General features: G+C 42.3%; 1 protein-coding gene across 12 annotated transcripts in view; it reads right to left on the bottom strand.

Annotated features, from left to right (window-relative positions):
• Positions 1-19,074, bottom strand: part of CHL1 (cell adhesion molecule L1 like) — a 141,160-nt gene that overhangs the window by 58,591 nt on the left and 63,495 nt on the right. For all 12 annotated transcript variants that reach the window (XR_012634317.1, XM_074914708.1, XM_074914705.1 and 9 more), the window contains one exon: positions 1,563-1,750. Coding sequence is in view for 11 of the 12 variants with exons in the window: in XM_074914708.1 (XP_074770809.1) it covers positions 1,563-1,653 (91 nt within the window). In the remaining variant the exon portion in view is untranslated. The remainder of the gene's footprint in view (positions 1-1,562; positions 1,751-19,074) is intronic.

Below are 19,074 nucleotides of genomic sequence, written 5' to 3'. Positions count from 1 at the left end.
GTAGCAAACTGCTATCTCCATCCTGGATAAAATTGCCTGGACAAATTTGCCAGGAAATCCAAGGCCTGCACAGATGACTTAATACCCCCTCCAGGGTAGAGCAGGGAAAGAGCCATTACTAGTCCCACAGTCACACAATGATGTTTCACTAACTTTTTTTTCTAAGGAAATTAAAGTGTTGCAAATGCCTGTGTAACAGAGCCACACGAGGGAGAATGCTCCCTGCAGTGGAGCTGGGAATAATAGGATCATCACATTGTTATAAACAGCCAGGAAGAAAATTAACATGCTCTTTGGTTTCTCTTTTAAGTCCAGGAAGCTCAATGCTGGAGCGAAACATGGTGTCTTGCCATACCATGCAGTCTCAAAGCTGAACACTCCCAAGCTCACCAGCTTCACTGATCAGACATAATTCCATTTTATTAAAATATAAAATGCTTCATTAAAGCAAATTAAGGGCTAGATGGTTCCCCCGTGTAGTTATTTAAAAGCAATGGATGCCCAGACAGTTTGTCCTGCACTTTACAATCACAGCTCCACTTCTGCCTTATTTAAACACAAGGAGCCACTATGGTACCTTCCTCAAAAAAACCCTTCTACTTTCAAATGCCATTAAACAAGTTTGGATAGCTTTTGAAAAATATCCTATAAACCTGCTTGACTGCCTTTTCCTTTGCAGCCAGGGTGACTGGCAGACTCCAGAGTGCTAACAGCTCATGGCAGGTCCACATGATGCCCTGAAACTGCTCCTACTCTGAGGCTACAAGACCCAAAGCCAGAGGTTTATTTACTTATTTTTTCCCCACCAAAATTTATAAAACCCTATATTATGGAGTTTTGATTTGTTGGGTTTTTTTCCCCCCAAAAAAAGCAAACTGTAGTTTGCCATCCTCCTGGTCCATTTATGTTTGAAAAATGCAAAACTTGGGAGGTCTGGGCTGTAATCCAGGCAGCAGGGTCCAATGGCTTTCATTGGATTGTCCCCTATGAGCTTCACCCTGTATTTTACACGTGTCTTGAAACCACACCAACCATGTAAAACAGGCAGTTTGAATGCATCACAGCCAGAGAAAGGATAAGGGAGGTGCTCCCCAGGGCAGGATGCAAGGCATAGGAAATACTTCTCTGGGGACTAATGTCCGCCCCAAGACATACACCTGCTCCTTTTTCAGGCTGAAATGGCAGGTTGCAAGACAAGTAAGTAGGAGTATATGTACATCAAACAAGCTTCAGGGAGATTCAGAGCCAAAATGAGGAATTTATGTGAAGGACAAAACCAAAACCTCAGAGCTAAGTGGTATGTTGGATCACAAACACCAGATATATGTTATTAGACAAGTTTACTGCTACATTTAAACAGGTCCAAACAAAGTAGCTTACATTTTTATCAGATCTGAGTTTCCCAAAGGCCATGTTCTTGCAGAATTAAATTCAAAATGGAACAACTGAAAAGCAGGATTTAATATTTTTTTCTTCAGGGAAAGCTTGATAAAAAAAAAAAAAAAAAAAAAAAGGATACCTAAACAAAACAGCAAAGTGTTCAGTAAATAGCTATAACTCACCTGATAATGGTATTTCAATACCTGCTGCCAAACTCAATACAAAGAAAAAGAGGCATATGGTGATCCTTTTTGTGCTTAATAGCATCTCCATCACTCTTCTGTAAACAAGGAGTCCAAACAGAATGAGAGATACCTTATGCTTCCTCTCACCGTCACTTCAAATCAGATGTAAGGATGTGAAATTGAGTCTAGCAAGGAGAAGAAACAGCCATATTAGCTTGCAATATTAACTTGGCTGTAACAAGGTTACTAAATTAAAGGAATGCTTCAGGATTTGCAGCAAACTGCAGTAAGTGGTACAATTTCCTCTCCTCTCTCACCACCCCCCTGGCTTTGGGAAGGACCTCTATTAAGTTTCTAACAAAAAAATACACGCACAAAAGTACAAATTCATTATAGCACAGAAGTATAATTATTTTTTGTTTTGCAATTAGAAGCAGGGATGGTTTAAAATACAGTGTACTTGTAATCATTAAAGCTCATAAATTTTTCTAATGAGAGTTGTGTAAGTTGGAAAGAAATGTAACAAATCTAATGAGAGAAATTTGGTACACTAATGACCTCGTTCATAGATTTCAAGTGTCTTTTATCTTTCATTTACGTTTTAAAAAGGACACAATCTAGTTTATTTCATTAATAAGAACCAGAACATGAAACCCTTGCTTTTCCTCCATAATCCCAGAACTACTATACATAGGTTTTACACAATCTATTATACATCCTTAGGTTCTGCATTACAAGGCAAAAATGTCAAGCGGCTGCCAAAAGGAGAAGTATTCAGCGCCAATGAGCATTTAAGTGTAATTCACAGAGGAGTAAAGGAGAGAGAATTCTACAAATGTGGGTGTATGGAGGATTTCAGTAGTTGGCATCATTCATAATATCTCAGCGAAATATTAACCAGTGTAAGATGTTTTGTACTAGTGCATCTTCCCACACAGCACTTACAGGACATCAGTCTCAAGAGAATTTAGACCTCAGTTGTCAAGATAATTTTGTGAGAGCAATTTTTAAGACAAGGCTACTAAGACAGAGGTAAGGACCAACCTGCTGGCAGCCCAGCCCTGCCCTGCATGGCAGAGTGCGCTTCGATTCACGAGTTCACTAACAGAGCTGTACAACTGTGACCATGTATTTCCAGACTAAGCCTGACACACACTGCTCTCGTATCTTTGCACATACTACCCAGTTAATCCATGGATCAGAAAAGCAACCCCAGGACCACTGAGAGCAGTCACATGTGGGGGCAGCAGGGGTGGGACCTGGGCAGCACACTGGGGATGCTTGCCCTTGCCCAGCACAGCTGGCTGCAGCTGGAGCAGAGACAGCACCAAGCCTTGCTCAGTCCATGACACTTTGCTCCTCGTGGTTGGTTTGCTGGACTTCTACAAAACACAGGCACAAAGCAGAGATTTCCCTTTAACCCTGCACATTCCCTCTTGCACTAGCTCTCAGAGAGGAGGATCAGGTTGTGCTGTGGCCTGTTCTCCAGAGGCATTAACAGGATAATTTCTGTTCACACAGGCACCAGTTCATGGAAACTTCCTGGAAGTTAACATCTTTGAGACCAAAACCCCTGGATGAAGATTGAAATTCGCCAACAAGGGAACAAGGACAGATACTATAATCACATAAGCCTCATTTGTTTATAAATGAGGCTAAAAAGCAGAGGTCTTACCTTAGGCACCGAGTGTTTGCTGATGGAAGAAGGTGACCAATCTGCTTAGTGCCTCACTCTGAAGAAGGGAATGGTGCAAAAGGGCACCAGATGGGATAGGGATCTGCTGACTGAGCTGCCACCCCCAGAATGTGTCTGGGTGCAAATCAGGCAGAATTGGCCAACATCAGTAAATTCTGTTTTGTGGTGGTTGATATTTCCCTCAGTTTGATTTCTCCTGGCTTTGACTTGCGAGCAGTAGACCTTACTAAATATCAGCCCAATAAAATCTGGGCTGTATCACAGCATGGGGGGTACACACCAGCACAGCCACATGGCAGCCCTGGCCAGCAGCTACCTGATGGCTGCACAACTCCTGTCACTGCGGGACTGGAGTCTCCTACCCTGCCTTACCCGGTCCTGGCTGGCTCGGTTCCAGATCTATCTGGTCATCGATGGTAAAAGAGATGCTCTGACTGCAAACCCTCTAGCCACACAATTGCAATTTAGGCTCATAAAATTCTGACTGGTGTTGCTCCTCACAGATTGTGCATCAGTGGTAGCAAAGGCCTCTTCTCCCCCGTCTGCTGACAGCTCTGGGGACCAGAGCAGCCCCTGTCCGGATACTAATCAGAGGAAGGGGAGCTAAGATTACAGGTGTGCAGCTTGCTAGGGTTGCACACTGAAGAGTAGGAAACTTGTTTTTATGTGACTGTTACAAAGCATTGTATAGATTCAGATTAAATTCAAGAAAAAACAGGAAAACAGCTTGATTCCTTAACGATACCCATTAGCTCACAATATCTTCCTTTTTTTTTTTTTTTTTTTCTTAATAAAGTGACAGAGAACAAAGAAGAAATCTACTAAATAAAAAGGATATCCTTTATCATGTGATACAGCACAACTTGCCTGTGCAGGCTGCTGTAATTAGTTGGTCTGTCTAGCGCCGTGTTCTTTTTCCCTGCATTGAATACTAATGCAGGGGTCGACAGCACCAGCATTTGGAAGCAGCAAGCATTTGGGGACAGACAGTGCTGGACTTGTGCACAGCAATCAGATACTTCCAAAGGCTACTTGGAAATCTCCCTGCAGCTGCATTTAACTTCTGCCATTTTATTCTGTGGCAGTTTCCACGAGGTACAGTCCTGGGGTGACGTGAATTAAGCAACAGTACCTTTGCGGAGGTATTTACCTAGTGATAACTATCCAGCAAGATAAGGTTCCTGTTCGTATGTTATATATATTACCCCTAAGGGAGTAGCAGAGGCGTTCTCCTGTCTGTGATGGTTGCGACAGCAGTTATTATGGAAGGCTAACACTTAATGCACATTTCCCCCAACATCCCCCGACTCAGCTGGTCGCTCTTCTGTGCTCTGTTCTGGACAGCGATGGTCCTCAGCAGATGGACAGGTGAGATATATGTCCTCCCCGCAAGGAGATCTGTGCCAAGCGATTAACCTTATTTAAGGTGATGTATAGACAGGGCTGCCAAGCATTAGGCATTTAGCACGGCTGTCACGTGTTTGGCTGCCCTACCAAGCCTCAGGCCCACAGCTCAACTGAAACTGTAGAGTCCCTGATTAAATCACCAACACTCCCTCTCATCTGCACCACCCAAACAACCCCAAGCCCCTACCCTAAATTAGCAGTATCAGACATCCTCCAGACACCCCATCCATCCTGGTCTTGAACGCAGACGCATACCCAAACTTCAGGCAGCACTATCTTTTACTCCTATGATGATTAAACTCCAAACTAAAATTTTTCATCTTGTGCCAGTTCCTAGCAAATGAACAACTTAGCTGCTTAAGTAGTTTGGAGCAATAAATGAGGTAGCTGTGCAAGCACTTGGCAGCTGTGGGCAGGTTTCGGTCTCACTGGTGCCAAAGCACAACGCTCTCCTGGAGTTTAATAAGTGCCAAATCTTGCAAAATCTTGACCTTGGTAAAAACATCAGCCCTGCTCTCTGATGTGGTGTGCTGGATCAGGCCCAGAGCTTGCTGTGGACCCCTGCTTTTCCCCAGGAATTCCACATCCTCCTTTGTCCTCACAAGGAGCTGGCTGCAGCATCCCTTGCATCAGGCAGGGAGGTAAAAGATTATGAAGAAAACCTTTCCTTGGTACAATGAACGATCATATATGTTACACCAAATATTACACTCACCATCCCTCCTCTTCCTTTTTCTTTTCCCTCTCCTTCCCCCATTTCTATCTTTATGTTAGCTTTTCTGTGCCTCAGGCTTAAGTCATTTGAATTCAGTGCAAATACTTATCTGTAGTTCCTTACCTGCAATTCATTATTTACTGTGCTGTTCAGTTAATAGTAAATACTGATTGCTCTATGGACAGCTCATTTGTTTGTTTAATGAGCTGCCTTTAACTTACAGTGAGCAAATCTTTCAAAATATCTGTATTTCTAAGGAGTGATGCAGTTCCAGATTCTTTTATTGTATACCACTGCTTCCAGAAATGTGTAATCAAAATATTGGACAACTAAACAAGAAAAAACCCTAAATTTTCATTTATCTCATCAACCTAGTGAACAATTTTCCCTACATGTAATTGCTACATTAAAATTGCTCATAAATAGTAGCAGGATGACAGCCAAAATTCCCAGATTACTGGTCTACTGTTTCCAAGAGAAATTAAATTGCACTACTAAATATGGCATCAATCTCAGCTATTTGGTTCCCTCTTAAAATATGTAAGATTTGGTCCCTGTGTAAGTCCTGTACAGCACAAATATTCATGAAAGTACTGGATTCCCACAGCTTAATACTGGTACATTTCTGAGCTGACCTTTTCATTAGCTAGAATCAGATTTAATTTCTCAATTAAATACATGTTACAAGATTGTTAAATAGAAGTCATTGGTAATTAGAAATTACAGACTTCAGTGTAGCCCCAGCTACAGAATAACAGAACAAAACTCTGGAAAAAAATTGCTTCCTGGTATGAGAAATAAAAACTTGGTTATTTAATTATACCATATGTTGCAGGTTAAGTGACTATATAGCACAGGAGCTTAATTAAGTACTCTCACTCTTTCTCGATTACAAACCCAGAAGAAAAAAATCCCAGACACAGTGAAATATGTCCCCCATCCCAAAACAGCAGCAGTCCCTGCTGACCTGGGGGCGGTGGCAGGACTGTACCCGCAGCTGACAGTTGTGCCGTGAAGCACATGGCATCTGCCCGTGTCCTGGCGAGCCGCAGCCAGCGCGGCGGGGACCCAGCACGGTGAGCACTGATGCTCCAGAAGCAATGCCTCTGCCTCCGTCGCTGCACAGCTCGCAGTCCGAGGCCAGCCTTGACCCCGCAGTGCCCACCCATGTGCCCCTGAAGCCCCGTCACTTTTGAGGGCCTTTTGGTGAGGCTGGTGGTATGAAACCCAGAGATGAGACTCCATCAAAGATCATAGTGAATGACCTCAGGTGCTGGGGAATTTGAGAGTGGAGGGCAGCAGGGATGCTCCACCTGCCTGTTTCCACCCTCACTGATCCGAGCTTCATGCCCCAGTTCAAGCGAAGCTGCAGGTGACACCTACAATGACAAAGACTTCTACTCAGAAAGCGTTCATCTCCACCCCAGGGAGCCTCCATGCCCATCTTTCCCTTCTACTATAGAGTCTTCCAGCAAACAGGTGACAAAAACCTCATAAGGCAAGGAAATGTGCTCAGTGTGGAACAAAGTGGTCCCTCAGCAGCTCCCAGAAGAGGGGCCACGGGTCCCCTGGGATACAGGCAGAGCCCTGGAGCATGCAGGATTTGTCACCTCTGTGCTTTTCCATGCCGTGAATAGCAATACCTCCCTACTTCACTAATTAGCTAAGAAAGGTTGAGATTTATGCTAGTCAAGCCTCAGATGCAATGCTACAGCAACAGTATTTATGCAGCTATAGTTAGTTGGGTTTTTTTCCCTGAAAAAAAACCCCACATGCATAGTAACTCATGTGTTTGGAAATGAGGAGTATTCATAAGGACCCATTGCTGTACTTCAGGTATCAGTGTTATCCATAGCTGTTCCCCTAAAAGCTTTTTGACATTCCAGTGTTAGTAGCAGGGAGAAGATAACCTTCACTTGACTCTACCCCAATCACCTATTTTTGGATGTTCTCAGAAAAGCAGCCCATGATGCATATGCTGGAGGTGATTAAAATAATCATCCAAATTAGAAAGATGTTCTTCCTTCCGTGGTAAAATATTTCCAAATACACTGTAGCACATAGCCATGAAGGCTTTTTTTGAGATGCAAGTCCACTCTCAGGAGGGTTAGTGAGAGACATCTATGTTTTATTTATCTTGCCAAGGATTTTATAAACATTATTGGACAGCACATGTAAAGTAAGTTTTTGGTGCAGTTAAACAACTTCAACACTATTTCACAAAAGGTATGTGTTTCAAATATGATTGTGACTATTATGCCTTCCTAATTCTGTAATCCATCAGCCTTTCAGTTTCTCAAACCACAAAAAAACTCTAAAAATGTGATAGAAAGAATATAAATAATAAAGAAATATGCACAAAAGGCTATGAAATGTTTTACTGTAGCACAAGCAGCAGTAAAACATTCAATTCAATAACCAGTGTAAGTAATAGAATTAATTTCCCTGGGACAAGGTTTTAAGAAGTATCTAGGGATTTGGGAAACCCTGGTTTTCTGGAAAAGATGTCAGATATCATCTGGGCAGGGCACCTCCCGGCCAGGCACTCGCAGCAGGGTGACAGATGGCGCCTGTCCCTGAGCCGGTGCTCTGCTACCACCCAGGTGGTAGCTGCTACAACTCAGGTTGATGTTTGTGCTCATTGTGTGGAAACTCAATTTATGCTCTCTCTGTCTGAGATCTACCCTGAGGTAAAAGGAAGTTGAAAAGGTGTACAAGCATATCGCCAACCCCTAGAGAAGGCAGCTGGCACCAGCTATCCATTTTTGAAAATACTCCCAATCTACTCCCAGGTGTTCCCAAAAAAATCCTAAAATGCAACCTCCCTTAAATCTTAGTAGATCACACCCTATGCTCTCAAACCATTTAAAAGATAGCTATAAATGGTTAAGAATTTCTCTTGGTCATCACTCTGTCCATATAACAGCACAGCAGCTGACAGATTTGATTTAATTTGTTTCATACATCTCCTCGCTGAAGCACTGTAGTACTAAATCACAGAGTACAAGGACCATATTTCTTAAAGTCTTGCATGTCTCTTACACACACACAAAAAGCGAAAACTAAATAAATGTGGTTTCTAATCAGTACAAATAATCTGCTTGTTGGTAGCTGTCTGCTGACATTTGCCAGTGCGAGCCTTCTTCCTAGGGTCTAGAGGTGTGTGCTGCCAAAGGATGTGAGGTCTTCAGGTTTTCCTGAAAAAAATAAACAAAAGGGTTCCCTACTGTCATTTCACTAATATGATTCATACAAACCAGACTGAATACTTTTTTTTACTTTTTTTCTGATTTTTCTTTACACCTTCCAACAAGCTCCATTGGATGGCTCCTCTCAAGTCAGCCAGGTTTTTAAAAATATTGTGGAACTGACCAATGTTTCTGGCAACCTGTGACATTTAAACTTAATAAACAATTTGTCAGTACCTATTTTGGTCTCTCTGCTCAACCCATCTAATGTTAATTAGGACCTGATTTAGCCCAGCAGAGGATCATTTGTAAACTTTAAGTCAAGCAATCTTAAATAAAACTCCCCACTTTTGCATTTCCTTCCTGTGAAAAGTTGTGCGAGCAAGCTTAAGACCTGCAACATTTGACAAAATCACCAACTTAATACAAATTACACAACTGCTGAAAACAAAGTGCACTTTTGTAGCTGTGGATATTCATGATGGAAACCTACTCAAAAAGTATCAACCCTGCAAAGACGGTCAGGAGACCAGGTTTGCCAGTCCCATCAGACCAGCTCTGCTGTAAACTCAAAATGCCTCTGAGCAGTACTAACAATAAAGACTCAAAAGAAAATCCAGCATGGAAATCAATACTTGGTTTAGCTTTTTCATAACCAAAGAAATAAATGTTAACTGTGAACAATACATTGTTTATGATGAATGCATCATTAAACTTTAGTTGTAACATTATTGACATGGCACTTACAAGTAAATTGAGATAACCGTTAATGTGGTTATTCCTACCATTAGGAGCACATAAACCTCAATACCCTGCAGCCAAATTCCACCGTTACGGATGTTCTTAAATATGTGAATAAATACAAGCATCTGTATTGATTTAAAAGGAACAAGAGTGCTTAACCACAAGTAGGACCTCAGGTCACACTGAAGTGGATCTAGATGATCCTCCCCCGGTACATACATCCTCCCCACCTCCTATAGCTCTTTGGGGACTGAGCCAGATACTGCATCTAACCTTTTGTCTATAATAGCTACCAACAGGCCTTTAGTCCACAAATTTAAGTATCTTTTTCTTTTTTATTAATTGACGATATACCTTGACCTCCATCACCTGAGATAATGAGTCCCTCACTATGTGCAGTGTTAAACTCGCTGCCTAATAATCTCCCTGATTCTCTGAGGTCCCCACCTCTGCATCACTTGTGATTGTGCAATTCTCCGCATCCCCCCCCTTTGCAATCCCATTACCAAACTGAACTCTCCTCCAAGCACCAGCTTTACCAGAGCACGTGCATGAGGTGGGGTAACTTAGCTGCCCAGTTTGGTCTCAGATCCTGCTTCTCTGGTCATACTCACTGCATGTAAAACTGTTCTTTACCCAGATCTGGGGTCAACTGGGCAGCAACACTGAGCAGTGGGAGCACTGGGCCACTACAGCAGGCTTCTATAATGGATGAGCTTAGGTCTGTAGATGCAAACAGTCTTTCCTTAATGGGAACTAGTCTGTATCTCTACATTAATCTTCTTCTAGCCTTCTTCCAGTTCTACAGTGGCAGCAATCTCTCTTTCAGGGGAAAATCTGGATTTAAGGTAGTGTACTTGATCTGTATATACCACGACCTGCAGCATAAATTACTGATGTGTTTTGCAGACTTCTGAGAAATCTACGGTCATTTAATTAGCAACTTCTCAATGTGTCTAAAGTTAACTGAATTAAAAATACCACGATGAAATCTTAGGTTATATTTTTTCACTGCAACATAAAATGCACTTTGCATAATACTTGTACAAGGATGATGAAATAATGTTCCTGGCTTTACACATATATATATACGCACATTTATGGATGTAAGAGCAGTGCAATCCCTCCAAGTGTAACTGTTGTATCTCCTTTTCTTAAAGGTATGGCCATATATTCATTCATTTTTTGTTAACCAACGAAATCAGAGAAATTATTCCAGCACAAGGAGATAACACTGTAGTAGAGGAATGTTGTGAACATGGCTTTTCCACAGACCTGCAAATATGCCGTGACAATCACTCCCCCTTGCTGGTAACAAAACAGCACAGATTTAAGCTTTGCAGATACGTCTGAATGCACACTGGTTGGTTAAAAATTAAACTATTGTCTGAGGCTTTTGCCATTATATTTTTCCTTGAGATACTACATCTCCTAAATGAGCTTACCACATTTCTGGCTGAAACTAGTTTTATATTAATTGAAATTTTCATTGGCGATTAGCATTTCAGCTCATAGGTCAAGCATGAAGCATAAAACAAAGTACAGTAGCAACTGGGCTGGATGACTGGGAATGACAGCGTGTCAGCCATGCACAAAGGAAATAAAAGCAGGTTGCAGTTTGTTTTCAGATGAGACTGCTAATGACAGCCTCCTCCAACAGAGGCAATGAAAATTCTCCCGAATTTCAAAATGAATTTGCAGCAAAGGCGCTTTCTTCTTTTGTACGCTCATTCTCCCTCTTTCAAAGCACAGAATAATTGCAAAATGATGAGCTTTCTCATGTTAATAACAACAAACAAATGCATTTTAGTAAAGCAACACCTCCTAGGAGAAATCCTGCCTCACCTTGAAAACCTCTCTTGAAACCCAGCTCATGCCACAGTTAGTTTTAGCCACTGCAGCTCCTGCCCCCCAGCACGTCATTCAGCAGCCACAAAGCCAGGCAGAGCCCTCTTGAATCGAAAATGTGGGCAGGGGATCTGCCAGGCAGAGCTCCTCGCAGGCCTGGAGTCTAATGAGACTGTTCATTCAGCATAAAGCTCAGTGAAAAACAGCATATCCCCCTCCCAAACACATAGGCACAGGCTCCTCAAAAGTCTGCCACGGGAGGAATTCTGCACTCTACCAGGTAGTAAAGGAGCAGGAAAAAAAATTACAGCACCCAGCACCTAATGGGTTCCATTTGAGAGCGTGGTGTGCTTGCGGCGCTGGAGCAATCCTCGCGCCAGAAAAATCATCTACAACAGAAAACACTGCAGAGCAATGATGCTTCCACTTTGTGTTAGTGATTTTCACAGCATGGGTTTGTGTTTACTTGAGAGTTCCCTGTGCTAGTAGCAAGGTGACAATATGAATAGGGGGAAAAAATAAGGTATTTAATTGCAAATAAATTACCTCCATAAACAGCAGGAAGCAGCTATTATTCCCACTTGAACCATTAGGGATCATTTTTTCCTGATGCATCCCAGACAGGTGAACTCATTCACAATGTACAACACTGGCAAACACTGTCAAATATTCAAAATCATAAATCTGAGTCCACTGCTTCATCTGTGCCATGCAAGATGCACACTTAACAGCACTTCTCTGCCTCACGGACTCTCAGAAGGCTCAGAGTGCTCCCAAGATTCTGAGAGGAAAATCCTGGCAGGCTTAACACAAGAAATCCTAAAACCAAAGAAAAACTAACATCAAACCTGAAGCAAATCTTCTGTATCGATGTTATTCTTGTATCTCAGCACAATAGCACTACAAGACACTGAAAGTCATTGGGACACTGTGTTTCTAATTTAAATTGCAGTCAGTGACTCATGACAACAAAGAGTTTCATGGCAAGCAATCTCGTGTACTTTCTGCCTTCCTCTGATTTTTCCCCCTTCTGTGTAATAAAAGAGATTAGTTTTTCCAGCTTCATGGAGGATCTCACAACACTTGCTTTTCCTGATAACTCAAGGCCATTAAACTCCCAACATTTTCCACATTACTAGAGATACAAGGGATTACTTTAAAAAAAAAAAAAAAAGTGAAAGGTAACGATTTAACCACAGACAGACACTGCACTGAAAGCATTTAAGAATACAAGTCAAACACTGTCCACGTCACTGAAGGACAAATTCTGAAATCCTGGCATGCCCTGCCTGGACAGGGAGAGCCTCCCCCCAAGGCACTGGGTCAGATCTCCATTTGTGTTGGCTTCTACAGGAGGATCGTCCACAGTTACCAGTGGGATTTGCAGTCTACCAAGGAAGAAGTACCAGAAGAATTTATTTAGGGTGATAAGTTCAGGATTTGGCCCAGTTTATGCATTGAGAAGTCTACTCACTAGAGAAAACATTGGAGCAGGAGAGAGGAATGGGTATTTCATCCTGATTCTGCATTGCCTACTTTCCCTGTGTCTGCCTTAGATGCCAAAGTCTACAGCAATTTCCTTTTTGCCATTAACAAGTTTAGAGCTAAAAAATAAACAATAAACTTAAAGAAAAAACACACATGCAAAATCCCAGCCCACATATGTGGGACACTCTTGTTTCACCCATACTCTTAGGAGCTGTTACAATCCCAGAGGACGCATCAGAGAAACTGATGGGACGAGTTTTTGGCTGGGATCCCCAGGGAGGAAAGAGTTCATGATCTTAATGGAAGTGCCTGAGACATTCTTCTAAGTAGCATAATGCTACAATTTATCTGGTCATCATTCTGTTTCAATAGCTTGTGTTAATGGAAACGTTTTGTACCAAGGCTTTCAGGGAAACTGAGATGTTGATAAGGTGAAGATTGTTTCTGAGCATGGGCAGTTTTCTGCACTTGCTCATGTAGTTTTACCATTGTAAGAGAAAAGCGTCATTCAAAACGCTCCAGATCCCAATGATTTTTTAGCTGCAACAGTGGTTTCTCTCCATTAATGCCTTTTTTCATGGCACTGAATCAAAACACCAATCAACTACGCTGAAGACAGTTAGCTGACAATATATTGAATATATCTACGGTAACTGTGAAAGGAAGGGAAAAGGCTTTGTAATTCTGTTTCTCTCTCCCCTGGATCCACGTTCATCGTCCCTTTCACTACCAGCAAGATGCAGAAAAGCAGTTGTCAGTAACTGCATTATGTTCAGGTGATCACACAAAAGGTATTTCATTAGATAGATCACGTACACACATGTTGTATTTTAAGGCACAGTTGATTCTTTAGAGATACGATTTGACTCCAACTAGGTGCCTGAGCAGAGAACAATGAGGAAGCAACACATGCAGCAAAACACACTATCCAAACAGTCTAAAAGCCTTGAAAAACATGAAATTCCTCACCTGTTTACTAAGTACCTGGAGAAAAAAACTGTTGAAGGAAACTGGGCAAAAGTCCATCCCAATACCTAGGTAAAGTGCTTCCTGAGACAGACAAGTAGGTTTAGAAGCAACCCAGAAGTAGTGCCCACTAACTACACAAGCATAATTACATCATTACTTTTCTTTTCTCTTTACTTTTGGTGATTTGCTTTCCATGGCAATAGTAAAATGCACACACCTAAACTACACCACCAAATACTAAGTCCTTGTCCCAAAAGCTGGAGCTGCTGGTTCCCCATGATGTGATTGTATGAACACTGAGCACAAACACACCGTATTTTCCCCTATCCCAGTTTTGGAAAAATCTGAACTCCACCTTGCTGGAAATTAAAGCAAATAAAGTTAAATTAGACGTACTATAAACATATATCAGGAGTGGAAAATTGAAGAACTAAAATCCGTTAAGTTACACGAAACTGTAAGAAGAATCTTAATGTTGACTGTCGAACACGCAGAACCATGGTCTTCATTACCCATTCTGTCCATAACACACTGTGTGTGAGTTTTGCTCATGAGCCTGTCTGCAGATGTATCATACTAATCAATTACATGCACATTTGGGAAAAAACGCTCTTCACGTCACAGACATGAAAACTATATTACACACTTTGTACAGAGCTCCTATAGCATCACACATGGTGCTTTACCTTTTTCTAAAAAAAAGAAAAGAAAAAATGTAGAAATCATAAATACTGTTGGTCATACTGTTTTTTATTTCATTTGTATTACATCATGTTGACAGATCCACTTTATTGCCCTCTAATCGTTATCTCGCATTATGCACCTTAAAAAGACTTACCAGAAGATGGCAAAGAAAACCAGAGAGGAGTCAGTAAGGAAAAAGATATCTGCACACTACCTTTTATACGCTTTACTCTGAAATATCTCTGACTTAACTTCTGCTTCTTCATGCTCTCCTGCTGGCAGCTGTGAGCCTAACAAAGGTCCCCAGAGCGGGGGAAAGACTAGCTGCATGGCTCCACTCCTTACAGATCTGAGCACTTCAAACAGCTCTCCCCAACGCATATAAATGCACGGCCACCCCACGCTCTTCTTGCTTGTCTAACCCAATTGGTGTGCCCATTAGGTTCGTTCCCTTGGGGCAAACAACATCATCTATTATATAGTTGAAATGCATCTGGAAGCCTGATGGATGCTCTTCGGTATTACCTGAAAAATGTGGCTATACTATTATAAATAATATTTCCTGTTAAATGAATAGCATGAATCTTTTAGAGGCCCAGCCCATGGGGTGACAGATCAGGAAGGCACAAAGGGAGCTCACAGAGAGCCTGACATTAAATGGAGAAAACTGCCCACAGCTGGGACAGCGCTCTGGCATGAGGGCCCAAGGCCAAACCTATTGCAGTGGGGAGCCACACCCTTACCTATAATTTAGCCAATGAATACTAGAGAAGCACTCATCCTGTACCTACCAAATTTTATTTTACATGGCAGAAAAGCCAATGAGAGCCTTCCTCATTAGACCTTGCATAACTAAAATACAGGTAACGGGAGCTGGCAGGTGATGTGTTGACTTTCTTGACACTTCCCTCTCTACTTTTTGGCAACCATGTAAAACTGCCAGAGCTTGAAGCATCTTGCTTTTTCAAACAGGCAGAGAAGGAGCTAATGGCTACTAAAGACACTGCAATGTCAAAGTGAAAACCACTTCTGCAATTACAGCACATGCCCTTTGAGCTTTTCCCTCCACTCTCCTTTTTCTCCTTTTATTTAGCTGAAGTTATTTAAAGGACAGATCTCTGTTTAAGCAGCTGCTGCCATGACTAGTTGGCCCAAGCAGCTCTTTTAATTAAATATTTGCTGCTGTGCGAGTTTTCTCTCCCCTCCCTGCTATCCTTGTGGACAACATTTGTTCTTGCAAAGATAACAGGTCTGCTGAGCAGCCTTCGCCTTCGCCTGCAAGGCCTCCTGCACTCCAAGCTCCTGTAACCATGTGAAGTCTCCACAAAAATTAATTTTATGATACACACCATGACATTTGCTATCAAGGACAACCATCAACAATAAGAAAAAGAAAAAATAACTTGCTGGGATTTAATAAATCATGTCATTTACATAATTAGACTTCAGTAATAACTATGGCATATCTCTTTTATGGCATGGTAAATTGGCAGAGCACTTCACAAAGTGATTTTTTTTTCCCCCTTCTCTTTCTTCTCTGTCACCAACAGCTGAAAAGTAGATCAGGTAAATGATATCACAACACATACTAAGCAGGTTTGTATAGAGGATGGAAATGGAGATTAATATCACAATGCGAATAAGAGAATTCTTGAGAAATACAGATTTCAAGCAGGTTTCTCTGGAATTTCTTTCACTTATAGTTTTTTCCTGGTTAGCAGCCAGGTACAGCAATGTCTCCATGATGCTTTATGGTGTTTCCCAGCCAGGTTCAATGAGGTATTGGGTTTACTCAACCATACATGTTAACAGAATTGTTGACTGTGTTTCTCCCAGCAGGTAACCCTGGGAATAGCATTAAAGGTAACTGGGTTGACCAAATACCAGAAAAGTTTCAACTTTCTCAGGGAAAAGCTTCTTTCCTACTGACGAAGTGGACATGTGTCTTAACTCACCTTTACCCGGTCTAAACAGGACTCTGAGATTCTCACCTATTTCCATACTGCAAACAACAGAACCAATTTAGTGTGAAAAAACCCCCATCCATTAGACTCAGTTTGACACTGCAGGTAGAAAAGGTAAATTAAATGCTGTTTGAGCCAAGCTGTTTCAACAGCGGGCACGGACACTCATGACACCCCTCTGTGCAGAAATGAGAAGCAGCAAGGGATGAGGCTGAACAGCAAAGAACTGTGAAGCTGCACAGAGAAGTGCAGGACTTGGGGTGTGAAAAGGAGATGGAGAGAGAAAGGTTTCAGGAAAAAAGAAGACAGCGAGAGGAGTACATGAGGAAATTAGACCAGACACCAACAAGCCTGGTACAGCTACATGGGGCCTTGAAGCAGCTGCCAATAGATGTAGATGAGTGAGTGAACAGATCCTGGGAGAGGGCTGATCCTGTCAAAATAACGGGGAATGCAGACGAGCGAGGAATCGGTGCTGCACAGAGACAGGCAGGGCAGGGGCTTGGGAGAATCTGTGAGGCTGGAGCAGTAAGTCACTGGGGAAGAAAAGAAAGCCAGCCTGGGTCTCAAAGCACCGAGGAGGGAACTGGAGATCCCGTGATGGTGACAGCAGTCTGCAAGGATCCGAGAGAAAAGCAGCTCACCGAGGTGGAGCACAGCACCGGATTCTGCATTCGACAGAGTATTTCAAACCTGCCTGAACTCTCTAAGCTGAGACACACAGTGGGAATTTATTTCAAAAAGAGACACAAATAGCACCAAGTTTTTTTTTTTTAATATAGAAATGAGATATATTAAGATAGATAAGACTGTACAAGCTATTCAGTTGCATCAGTACACTGGCACAAGAGGACTGAGCCCTCACTTGCTCTGATCAACACCAGACTGTAACCTTTGAGGTCAGAATAGATGTTCCTGACTGACATCACCTTCATTGGCAAAAAAAACCCTAATCTTCTGTTTCTATGGGAAACCTCCCAAATTCCACTCATGCACCAGATCTCTTCCTTGTCTTTCCAGCTAACAGAAGCAACTAGTAACAAACCAGGGCTGGGGCCAGTCTCTCTTACTGATCTCAGGAAACCCTTTCAGGGGTGATTTATTAATGTGATTTATACAGTTTATAAACATTACCAACTAACTGCAATTCATTGTTTCCTGAGGGGAACAGAAAAGGGTAGAATCCCAAGTCCCTCTGCTTTCCTTAGATCCATTTGCCAGTAAAACCATGTTCATTAGCACTCTCCTGGGCACCAGGCAGGTAAATGCAAACTGACAACACACACAGGTCCTTCAAATCAGTGGAGAAATCAGGGAGAGTCTGAGAGCTGTTATAAAATGCCTCTTACATTTAGGAGTAGCCATAAAATTTAAAAAATCAGGAAAAAAATTTTGAGGTAGACTCCTACCTCTAATAGGCTTCACCAAAATTTGAGCACTATCAGGCTGGAAGCATCTAAGTAAAGACAGCTTCCTCATTCTAACACTTTCGCAGCTGCTAATCCAGATAAATGTTAAGTTTCTGTTTCCTAATTTTGTCTGCTTTTCTTTTGTAACAGCGTTTCTAATTTTGCAACTTTTGCTTTATTAGAGTGAAAGTTGCCTTTGTTCTCAACATGTCTAATGGTTAAACAGGCTCACATGAACTTGTTGGGCATGAGGAATAACACTTTCACACTGAAAGAAATCAGAGTTTTAAACAAATACTTTAAGGCTCTATAATCCAGGACAAGTTTGGGCATCCCAAGAGTTTGGGAGTGGCTCTTGCTAGCTGCAAAATCAGCTCCGGGGCTGCTACCATCAAGCTGCAGGTGAGGACGAACCATCCCAGGAGCTGGCTGTTATCTCTAGCACCGCTTCTCCCTCTCGGAAGGGACAATCCAGGATGCTGGAAAACATGCAGACTGGTGCACAGCACACCTCATCTGGATTTAGACCTAAGGGACTGCAGTATGGACAGGACTGGCGTTGCAGAACACGTCCCAGTGCAAAGCAGGCTGAGCCTAACCCAATGCCTGCTTAACGTGACAGGTCAGCAGTCTGTAAAACAGCTGAAGGTGAAGGGTACACCCTTGAAATATTCAGCTCAAACACACACCTTTACTCTGGGGCTAACCAGCATAATTGGAAAGCCTCTCAGCAGCAATTTAGCAATGAATAGTCAGGAAGGCGGCTTTAAGTTTCATCAGAAAGCTGGCACTACCTTTGCTCCAGGCTTTGCAGAGATCAGGGCTGAAATGTAACCTGAAGGGAGGAAGGACACTGACCTGATCCCAAAGTCATCCTGGTTTCCTCACAGGCGACGGAGCCTCCCGCAGGTACCAGGATCCCAGCGTGGCTGCCAGCCCACATATTACCCACTCAAACAGGTCTGCCTGTAAATGTTTCACGAATTCTGAACCACAACAAGGCTTAAAATATCTGTCAATCACACTGCCTCCCCGCTGTCCTCCCTGCAGCCCTCACAGCCTTGCTGGAAGGATTGCTATTGAGATCGCTGGCGCTGCCAATGTACTGTGGAAAATTAAACCCCAGCCGTGGAAACAATAGCTATTACAAAGTGTGTAATCAGCAGGAGATGGGATGAATGTTTGTAATTCCAAGCCATAAAAGCGTTTTAAAAAACGCTTTTAGTCTCATCCATACTTCTTTAATATTTTGCTGCCTAGTAGTTGTATTTTATTGCTAGGCCGTAACGTTACTGAGTACAAACTTTTACAGTAGAATGTCAAGCTAAGTACAAACTTCTACAGTAGAATGTCAAGCTATGTGAGAAAGTCAAGTAAACATTTGTAGTAATTATATG

Source organism: Athene noctua, chromosome 10 (genome assembly GCF_965140245.1).
Source record: "Athene noctua chromosome 10, bAthNoc1.hap1.1, whole genome shotgun sequence".
NCBI classification, from domain to species: domain Eukaryota; kingdom Metazoa; phylum Chordata; class Aves; order Strigiformes; family Strigidae; genus Athene; species Athene noctua.
The sequence above is the reverse complement of the archived record's forward strand: the minus strand, read 5'-3'. Positions and strand labels throughout refer to the sequence as shown.